Below are 11087 nucleotides of genomic sequence, written 5' to 3'. Positions count from 1 at the left end.
TATTGGAAAATGGTTTCTATGGAATGATATAAAACTGCATTGAGACGGCAGTCACAGGAGCTCAGTAAAACACGTATTGAAAAACGTTTATTAGACCAAGGACGCTTTACAAAAATAATCAGTTACACAAAAGCTGAAAACAGGAAACACAGCAGAACAATACTACTCTACTAACTGGACAAACCAAAAAGAAGGGAAACCATTCAACAGCCAACCCTGTAGTTCACACAGTAGACCTGGGGATTTTACAGGAACATCTACCAACGGGAATGAGGGTGGCGGGTGTGCTGGCAGCTGGGACACTGGAGCCCGGACAGGCCGCTGCCGAGCTCTGCACTGGGTGACTCGGGAAGCCACAGGTGCCGGGACCAGCCGGGCTGAGGCCCAGGCTTGGCCCTGGATGTCGCTCACCTGAACCCGAACGTCTCCCCGTGAGAGTCACCTGAGCATGGCAGTGCCAGGCATGCCCCAGCAAGTTTTCAGAACACAGCCTGGCAGGACTGCAGGGTCTGCTGCCCACCTCGCCCTCTGGGTGCCAACGCTTCAGAGCCTGTGCGAGGCACCTGCGCTTTCACCGCAGCACTACAGATGGTTACCCTGTAAGCACGAGGTGCAGGCGGCAGCGCCCCCCTTTTTTAAAAATTTAAATGATGTGAACTAGTGAAGAAAATTAGAATCACCATCGGGACTTTTAGAGGTTTCGAATTCTATCACCCAAGTCTCACTAAAAGCCATGATGGGAAAAGAAATGTCAAAAGTAACTCACCATCAGGCTTTTCTGAACTGAATTAGCCTCTTTTGATAGACTGGCCTTAGACTCCCCCAGAGTCCAGAGGTGGACTCTGAAATTCTGCCACAGGAAAATAAGTTTCTCTATTAACACCCATGACTGAAGTAGATTCCTCCTAATAGAAGCCACCCTTCAACCAAAGGGCGGGGCAGGGGCAGGAAGGCAGAAGGTTACCAGGAAGCACTGAGCTGTCTAGCTAGGGCGGCCCCTCCACACCCCCTCCACCCCTGCAGCTGGCTGGAGGGACGCTTCCGTCAGTGCAGCCTCATCCACACAGCATCTAGGAAAATGTGCTCCAAATACTCTTATCTTCAAAAAGACAACCACTTGGGTAGTGGATGTGGCTCAAGCAGTTGAGTATCTACCTCCCACATGGGAGGTCCCAAGTTCAGTTCCCAGTGCCTCCCAAAGAAAAAATGAGGCAATGAGAGAGAAAAAAGCAAACATGAAGGAGCCATCTCGGGGTGGGGGTGGGGGGAAGCCAACCACTCAGAAAACAGGTTTTCCTTTGGTATGAGATATTTTCCCTTAGTGCAATTTCTGAAGTGAAACTTAAATTTTATGTACTCTCGGTTCAAGACACAGTACTTCTCAGTATCAAGTTGAGCTAGATGGACTCCAAGACAATTCTTAGGTGTCCACTTGCTGTCAGGCCTCATGGTTCCTAAGCCAACCTTTCTTCCTATTCTGTTTAAGAGCAAAAGCCAGCATGGCGCGGATCGTTCAAGCGGAAGACAAGCAGGCAGATGAGGGAGCCATCCTGGGTGGCAGGGAGGGGTTAAAAAAAAAAGCCAGCAATATATAACCACCAGCCAGAAAGAGCTGTGTGGGAGCTTGTCACACCCAGACGTCAAGAAGAAACATGCTCTGAAGGGCATCACGGCGCTAGGCAGAGATGAAGACAGTGCCAGGAGCTCTCCCGCAAGCTTACTTTTCCTGGGGAAACCAAACAGAACATTAAGATACTCATTTGCTCTGTTTTGCTAAAGTTCCCAAATGAGTGAATTATTAAGAGCATCTGGGGTTGAATGGAGAGAGGTAATTATGTGGGGTGGGGCAATTAGGGAGGTACACAGGGATGCTTGAGTGGGCTCTGAAGAAACATTTGAGAAGGAAAAGAACCACCTCATCAAAAAGCAAGGGAAGCCAAAGAATGGAGGACAGAGCAAAAACAAAGGCACAGAGGCTCAGCTGGGCACCAGACGAGACGGGGCTTCTGCCTGGCTGGGACCCAGAGCAAGACAGGAAGGTGCCAACCTGCAGAGTGCTGGCTACCAAGGAGGCTCAGGCTTGATTCTCTAAGCCACTAGGTCCAGGAAAGGCCTCAGATGGGGGCAAGCATTGTGGAAAGATCATTCTGGCCTCCTTAGGTAGCCAAGAAGAACGAGCAGGAGAACCAACTAAGGTGGCTCGAGTGAAGAAAAACTCAGGAAAGAGAAAAAGGGAAGTGGGGTGTATGTGTGCAGGGGAAGCAACGAAAATGGAAAGACTGGAGATATTAAAAGAAAAATGAAGAGGATTTTTAGGACAAGTGATAAAAATGGTATAAGCTGGTAATTTTGAGCTCAGGTGATTAAACAGAGTAGACAGTTGAGATGGACAGCCTACTGGGTGAAGGCACATCAGGACAATAAAGCTGAAAGAGCACACAGGACAACTGAGTTCTTTGGGAACCAGGCTAAGGATAAAGACACAGGAGTCACTAAGAAGATAAAGAATGGAAGAATTGGAGGGAACAGTCAAAAGAATAGAGACCTGCATTTTAGGGCCCCTTTCTCCCACCAGCAGAGAATAAGGCAAAGAAGTGCTTAGAAACCAGAACACTGTCAGAGAAACCAAAAGAAGGGGATTTCAATTAGATGGCTAATAGTGTCCAGTTTTATCAAGGACAAGACCAACAGAACTGGTCACTGGAACTGGTGATCTAACTAGTGGACTCTGTAAAAACACTATAGGTAGAAAGACCGGGCGCAAACTGAGTTTGCACAGGTGAGGTGATGACAAGAATGAACGTGAGGCAGTGCTTACTAGAGGTCAACAGCGGAAAGGAGGACAGATAGGAGCATGGCAACAGGAGAAACCCAGGCATGTGTGAAGGCAGAAGGCAAAGCAAGGGCGTGGATAGGCAGGACAAGGGCGAAGGGGCCGAGGTAGGGACTTCAGCAACCAAGGCCTTAGGGGATGCTAGAAGAACCTGGTGGAAAATGCCTCAGGTTGGCAGAAGTGTTCTAACCTGGCAAAGAGAATGATGCCAACAGGAGAATTCATTCTTCCTCTCCATCAAGTATGTCATCAAAGTGCATCTGGGAAGCATGACATTTCAACTCAAGGCCATGAGCTGTTTTAAGCAAGGTGGAGGGCAGTATGACAAACAGGATGCTCCTTTTTTTCAGACTTCAACAAGAAAGAGTTCATCATTTCCCCCTCACCACCTCCCATTCTTTGTATTTCCCTGAGATTAACCATCCTATTTCAGTTTCTCCTTTGCAGAAACAACTCCCTTTATGCTCTCTATAATAGAATAGCAGACCAGAACAGATTTAAATAAAACTTCAAACAGTGTGATCCAGACAGTACCCTCATTCCCCAGGCGAAGCCTGATGATTTCTTCGACTTTAATCATCCCTGACACGGGATGGTAGAACAATTTTACTAATAACTACCCCAGACATTTGATAAGAGGTGAGAGGACCATAAACAGATTAAGGTCAGGGAGTACAGTTAGTTTCTAAATGTAAGTCGGTTTTGTCTATTTTAGATGGCAGACAAAAATAAGAGTTTGTGGGAAACCTATTTCATTAAAGCCCTTTGAAAAAAATGCAGACCAAAGCCAAAACCCTCCTACATGTTTCCTTGCATGAAGCATGACTCTGCCTTACTTCAAAAAGTTTTTGAGTATGATTACAAGTATGGAAGAACACAATGATGTTTCAATAATCATAGCCACATTAAAAAAAATTACAATGGGAACAGGGCTTTACAACTTTACTCCCAGAAACCCCAAGTTCAGTTTTATGCTCAGTACAAACACAAACTGATTCATATTAATATGAAAATAGTAGGAAAAAAAGTGGAGAGTTCTTTCTAAAGAGGCTGGGCTTGCAGGCTGTAAAGCTCTCTCCAGCCTGCTGCTGTGGTTCGCTGCTGAAGTCTTTAAAGAGAACTGCATGTTCAAAGCAGCCCTGTGCCTATCAGCATTCACCATCTTCTCTTTCGAAGGGCACGTCTCCCCAAAGTAAGAATCCTTTGCAGGAGAAACACCTCGACCAGCACTTTGCTCCTAGGTCTGCAAAGACGAATAGTAGAAAGTGCACTGCTGCTGTCAAGGGGCAGCTCGTTACAGGGCCAAGCCTGAGGGAGGCTGGGCGAGCAGCCTGTCCCAGGCTGGGAGCGCCCTTGGGTCACAGCGAGTTCTTCCTTGCTCCCTCCACTCACACTCAAGAGGGGGAAAGGGCGAGACATCAGCATACGTAAGGGGACACGGGAACACGAGTGCAAGGCCACCAAAGTGCAGGTGCAAAGAGACCCAGGCCCACCTCCTGCCTCCTGCAGCTCAGACTTGCCACCAAATCCCAGAAGGGCGAGTGTCTCTTAGGTCACAGTACTTTTTCCTTCATTTCTCTTGATTTTCAGAACAAATCAGCAGGGCGGACAAGGTTCTCAAGGGAAAAAAAATCAAATCTGAAACAAGAGCAACACAATCCATTGGTAACATCATCTTTTTTCCAGAACAATATACTTTACAGCTAAGATTTTGAAAATAATTTTTTTTCTTATAGGACCTGTAATTTTGGGGGAAAAAAACAGAAAGAAGGCAAACTGACCATTACCATACAAACAGCAATTAATAAAAATAAGATTTAAAAAGCCAGTTTGAAATAAAATATATCCTAGAAAGACACACACTTGGGGGAGGGATATGGGAAGCTTGGTTTTCTGCTTCATACCATTCTGTGTTGTTTTGAATGATTTTTATGTGGATACATTTTTTTTTTTAATCAGAAAAAAAAACTTAGCTAGGGCTAAATAGTGAAGCTGACTCATTGAGTTAATTAGTAAAAGATGTTCTGAGCCGAGTGGCTTGTTCTGTAGCTGGGGCTTAAGCTGTACGAGAGAATTCTGTTCCCAGCAGGAAACCTGGGAACAATTCACCCTTGGGCCACCAACTGTTCTTTGCTAATGCCCTCCCTATTGCTAAACAGAAAGAGGAAGGGCCTGTGCTACCGACCACTGCAGCACTGAGTACACTGCCCCCGCTTACACACACTGCTTCTGGGAAGAAGCTTGCCTAACTCCTGCTGCTGTGGGGTGGGAGGGGCAGCTTTTGGTTTCCAGCAAGGGCTTGGTCTGGCAGCACACAATGAATGGAGCCCACAGGTCTGAGGCTATGTGCTTAACGCAGGGCCGATCTGGGGAGGGGGAGGCTGTGTGCCTCGGGGCTTGCTGGCTTCCACCACTGTCACCTACACTTTGCCTCTCCAAGTGTGGTTCTCGTAGTACTTGGCATCACCTGGGAAATTCTCAGAAATGTCGAAGTAGAGGCTCCGCCCCAGAACTAGTGCACTGGAATCTGCTTTTTATCAAGATTCCCAAGTGATTCACATGCCTGTTATAATTTGTGAACTGCTGGAGTAGTGTGGAGGATTGGAAGGTTCCGGAGTTGCCTTCAGGTCCCGATTTTGCCACTAACCTGTAGTGGTAACTTAAGAAATCACAATGTTTTGAAGGCTCAGTTTCTTCGACCGTCAAGGGAGGGAACTGCTGCGGAATACCGTACAGGGTACAGACATGCATATGAATGTCCCACGGTCCAGCGCCCCACAATCACCTGCTCCTGAGACACCAAGTGCAAGCCTACTGCTGGGCCATCTGAGGCTGCAAATCCCTTCGAGGAACCTGGCTCTCCCCTCCTTACCTTCTGGTCCAATCGCTGGTAATCACTGGCCTTTGGCCGCCGTGTGATTTTGGATCTTTTTCCTTCCAGGACGAAAGCAATAATCTGGGGGGTGGGGACGGGGAAGGGAGGAAAGAAAATGATTAGCAGGTGGCTCTGTAATGACATGTTCCAGTCTATGAAATCAGAGGCAGTTATCCTGGTATGTTTTTAATGGCCCTGAGTACAGAAAGAGTGATGTACCTACAAAGAGGCCTATTTCTAATGATTCTAATAGGACAGGACCTAATTATATCCGAATCCTTATAATCCTTTAAAGAAAGCAACAGGTGGAAGAAGCCTGCTCTGGGCTCTAGCTTGTGGGAGTTTGTATGGTTTACTCCTGAGCTCTCAGTCAAGGGTGACTGAGCCGATAGGCCTGCCAGCTCCTCCGCACAGAGGCCCAGAGGCTGAGTTCTCCAAGCTAGGACACTCCTTGTTGTTTTTTTCAATCATAATAGCTCTTATTTCCTAGCTGCAAACCTACGCTTTTACCCCATACCTTGCTTCTTCAAGGGCACTCTAACTTGCCCACCCTGTTCCACTCCTAAGACTATTTCCCCTGGAGAACTCTCAGATGTGGAGTAAGGGATGCACATTGTTCTGAAAAGCCTTTCATCTCTTACAGCCATGGCTTCAATGCCAGTGTGACTTGGCACATTTAACAAGTCAAGGAAACTATCTTCTAAATTCCTGGGGCTCAATAAGAAATGCAACCCATAGTTGTGAAAGTGTTTGCTGAATAACATGGATATCACTTCACACCAGTGCTTGCTAAAGAAGTGCCATTTCTGGGCTTTCTTCTAATTATCAGAAACCCCACTGATTGCAGAAGGAAGATGGAAAGACAAAGGCTCTAAAGACCTTCAAACTGGTAGGCACGGCTGTGAAGGACCTAAGTTCAAAGTTATAGGAGGAGACCCCACTTCAGGTCATGTCATACCAATGTCCTAATTTGGCACCTAGTGCAGGAGCAGAGGGTGCTCAGGGAACAAGTGATATGATGGAAACACAGGTTTATAAAACAGCAGTAAAGAGCCCAAACGGTCTGCAGGAAAACTGAAGTTTATCTTAAAATGCCCTGTGCTCCCCGGCCAAGGAGTGATGACCACTGAGCCAGACACCAGACTTCAGGGTGAGGGAAATACCACTCCCCTCCCGATGGCAACTCTTGACTCACCTTCCGCTTGTTGTGATAGGCGATATAGAGAACGGCAACAAGAATGGCCGCAGTCACCAGATAGGCAAAGAAGTGGCTGCTTTCCGCACCAGCGCTTCCAGGAATGTCCTTATAAAGGACACTGGATTCCCTGCTCCTCATGGAATCCAAAAGTGGACCTTCCTGGTTCTCACTGGGGGCAGGGCCTGACATTGCTTTGGGCAGTATGTCATCTTCAGGCTCTGTATCATCTTCCTCAGCCTCCTTGGGCTCCATATCTTCAATAGGTGCTGAAGACTTATCTTCTCCTTCTTGTTGGGGAGAAGTGGGCTCAGAACCTGCTTTCTCTCCGGATGCTGTTCTGGAAGCAGGTGGAGAGATTTCTCCTTCCTTATCTAGTTGGTTCAAGTTAGGCTTCTTGCCATTAGATACCGGGTTGGAGACAAGCTTGCTGGAGTTGTCTTGTGTGGACAGCTGTCCTGGGCCCGAACTGTCAGAGCCTTTGTCAGTGGACTTCTGTCCTGAGTTCAAACTGCTAGAGACTTTGTCGATGGATTTCTGTTCTGAGTCTGAACCGCTAGGGTCTTTGTCAGATTTCTGTCCTGAGTCCAAATTGCCAGAGCCTTTGTCAGTGGACTTCTGCTCCAAGCCCGAATTGTCAGAGCCTTTGTTGGAGGACTTCAGTTCTGAGTTTGAATTGTCAGATCCTTTGTCAATGGACTTCTGTTCCAAATGTGAATTGTCAGAGCCTTTGTTGGAGGACTTTGGTTCTGAGTTTGAATCGTCAGATCCTTTGTCAGTGGACTTCTGTTCCAAGACCAAATTGTCAGAGTCTTTGTTGGAGGACTTTGGTTCTGAGTTTGAATCGTCAGATCCTTTGTCAGTAGACTTCTGTTCCAAGACCAAATTGTCAGAGCCTTTGTTGGAGGACTTTGGTTCTGAGTTTGAATTGTCAGATCCTTTGTCAATGGACTTCTGTTTCAAATTTGAATTGTCAGAGCCTTTGTTGGAGGACTTCGGTTCTGAGTTTGAATTGTCAGATCCTTTGTCAATGGACTTCTGTTTCAAATCTGAATCGTCAGAGCCTTTGTTGGAGGACTTTGGTTCTGAGTTTGAATCGTCAGATCCTTTGTCAGTAGACTTCTGTTCCAAGACCAGACTGTCAGAGCCTTTGTTGGAGGACTTTGGTTCTGAGTTTGAATTGTCAGATCCTTTGTCAGTGGACATCTGTTCCAAATCCGAATTGTCAGAGCCTTTGCTAGTGGACTTCTGCTCCAAGTTCGAATTGTCAGAGCCTTTGTTGGTGGATTTCTGTCCCAAGTTCGAACTGCTAGGGTCTCTGTCAGATTTCTGTCCCAAGTACGAATTGTTAGAGACTTTGCCGGTGGACTTCGTTTCCAACGTCGAATTGTCAGAACCTTTGTCGGTGGATTTCTGTCCCGACACCGCACTGCCGGAGCCTTTGTTAGTGGACGGCTGTGCCGCGTTCGGATCGCTTAAGTGTTCCTCGGTGGACTGCTGGTCGCGCGGTGCGCGGAAACCCTTCACGGTGGCCTTGTATGGTATTTTTTCTGCAACCTGTGCTCCACCAAAAACGGAGAGCGGGTTTTCGGCAGCTGACGCTCCGCTGGCCGTAGGCTTTCCATTGCCCGGCGCGGCTCCTGCAATACAAGGCACCAGTTGGCCCTGGCGAGGGTCAGGCCGGGAAAATAGGGCCCTCAGGGCTGGAAGACACAGTGGCGAGGGCAGCAACAGCCGCACCGGGGGTGGGAGAGAAGGGCGGCGGCGTGGCGAGGGCCAGGCCGGGAAGGGAGAGTCCAGACGGCGAGGGGCCGAGGTAAGTACGGTGGGCCTAAGGGCGAGAGTGGGACTCAGGGACCGGGGGTCTTACCCGCCGCTGCGACGCTCAGCAGGACCAACGCAACCGGGAATCGCATCCTGAATGGATTATGCTTCCGCCCTCGACCTCTCTCGCGAGATCCGCGCGCAGGATCCCGTGCGTGGGCCAGTGGCCCCGCCCCTTTCGCGCGCGTCCTGCGGCCTCCCGGCTCCGCCCGGGGCGACGGGGCCCTCCCATTGGCTCTCTGGCGCTGGGGGTGGGGCCTCCCGCCGGGCCGCCTCTTCCACAGCGGCACTGCAGGGGGCCGCGCCTGAGGCTCTCCTCGCCTCTGGGGCTCCGGAACCCGGATGAGCCCGCGGCGCCCGGTGCCTCCCGCGGTTCTTCTAACCTGACTACCCTTTCCCCTCTCTCAGGAATGTTTCCCCAGCCCGCCGCCCTCGCCACCTCTCGGAGACAGTCCCCACCCATGTCGCCTTAACACCTCCCTAAAAAGGACTTTTTGGTCAGATCATAACGTAATGAATTGGTCTTCATTATCCAAAGTTTAGTGAAAGCATGGAAGTAGAAAATAAAACCTTAGTCCCAATCCTTCGGGGGTAATCACTATTGATGCGTAGGTGTTAGTTCCATTTTTGCAAAGTTTAATATTTTCTTATTAAATAGTACATTCTAATGGCCCCCAAATTAAAACGGCGTTTTAAAAAAAAGTATGCTTGAGAAAGTTCCTGCTTCCTACTCTTCCAGAGGCTGCCACGTATATCAGTTTCCTGTCTTTCCATCTAGTTTTAATTAAGCAAATACGAAGGTATTTACTTTCCCTCCTTAGTGTACTTTCTCAGTATTTTTCTTCTGCCTCTTCACTGTGTCTCCAGTTTGAGAACATGGGGTAAATAGTTTTGTATGCACTGTTTACAGTTATATTTATTCATTAAACTTTGCCTAAAAATGTTTTAGGAACATTTGCCAGGCTAGGTGCTTTGTAGACAGCAGGCCCTAACTGCACGGAACATGCAGTCTAGCGGAGCACACCAATATTAACCGAGTCACATCTACACAGATGTGCGTGTACGCGCCGAGAAACGCCAAGAAGGAAAAGCACAGGAGAGGGAGACCCGCTGAGGGACCTGGGAGCTGAGACGCGGTGGAAGGGAGGAGGGGAAGCCGGCCGGCCTGTGGCCTTTGCCCCATTGTAAGGGCTGGGCTGGTGGGGGAGAGGCCGCGAAGGAGGCTGGAGCGCAGCCAGATTAAGGGGGAAATGATCGGGGAGTTGTCCAGGACATAAATCTCTATGGGGCTTGAAAGTAAGACTGGATTAGCAGGAAAATAACATGCCAGCCAAGAGGCTGAAATGTAAGCTGGGCCCACTCCTGCCAAAAAGGATGGCAGCTGCCAGGGGGAAGTAATATTCTCTGTAACCTGCTGAGGACAATATTTAGGTTACCCACAACTCTAGTTAGCTGACATTCTTTAGCATTTCAAGGAACAATATGTGGCCTAAATCTACTTTTCAGGAACAAGTATTTTAAGTTTAAAATCCTTTAATATGCTACCAAAAAGCTGTTCTAAGAAAATATTGCGCACACACACATTCTCTCTCTCTCTTAAACAGACAAATGATTGAGAAAATAAGAGTAACAGAGAAATGAGGAATTTTTTACATTATTTCACAAGCTTTAGTACTGCTTGGCAAAAAAAAGTGAATTGGTAGTTGAATCTGTTTCTGTATATGCTTAAAATACACATATTAGAAAGATTGTAGGTTATAGAAACATCAAATACCCACTACCCATATATCACCCACACACAATTAGCCAGTTTTCCCTATTAACATTTGCATTAATGTGGTACCTTTGTTACAATTCATGAAACAATATTATAATTATGCTATTAACTTTAGTGGTTTAAATTGTGTTGTACACTTGTATGGGTCTGTGTGCGACCTATATTCAACTTAAAATTTCCCTTTTTTTACCCATCTTGAATGTATAATTCAGTGATATTAAATACACAAAGTTGTATGTTTCTGTATATACTTTTTAAAGATTTATTTTATTTATTCCCGCCCCCCCCCCTTGCCATCTGTGCTTGCTGCCTGCTCTCTGTGTCCATTCGCTGTGCATTTTTCTGTGTCTGCTTGCCTTCTCTTCTCATCTTCTCTTTAGGAGGCACCAGCAACTGATCCTGGAACCACCGACATGGGAGAGAGGCATTCAATCACTCGATCCCCCTCAGCTCCCTGGTTTTTTGTGTCTCTCATTGTCTTTCCTCTGTGTCTTTTTTTTTTGTTGTTGCGTCATCTTGTTGGGTCAGCCCACGGTGTGGGCCAGCTCTCTGCAGCACGGGCCAACTCGCCTTCACCAGGAGG

At 47.6% G+C, this 11087-nt stretch overlaps 1 protein-coding gene across 1 annotated transcript; it reads right to left on the bottom strand.

Annotated features, from left to right (window-relative positions):
- Positions 1 to 61: 61 nt before the first annotated feature.
- Positions 62 to 8932, bottom strand: TGOLN2 (trans-golgi network protein 2). The gene is made up of 4 exons (XM_004447143.4): positions 8774 to 8932; positions 6904 to 8543; positions 5706 to 5789; positions 62 to 4471 (listed from the first exon to the last, which is right to left on the bottom strand). Exons 1-4 carry the CDS (start codon positions 8817 to 8819, stop codon positions 4466 to 4468), a joined length of 1776 nt encoding a protein of 591 aa, XP_004447200.1. The 5' UTR covers positions 8820 to 8932; the 3' UTR covers positions 62 to 4465.
- Positions 8933 to 11087: the final 2155 nt, after the last annotated feature.

Source organism: Dasypus novemcinctus, chromosome 17 (genome assembly GCF_030445035.2).
Source record: "Dasypus novemcinctus isolate mDasNov1 chromosome 17, mDasNov1.1.hap2, whole genome shotgun sequence".
Taxonomy (NCBI): domain Eukaryota; kingdom Metazoa; phylum Chordata; class Mammalia; order Cingulata; family Dasypodidae; genus Dasypus; species Dasypus novemcinctus.
This window is presented reverse-complemented; position numbering and strand designations above follow the sequence as displayed.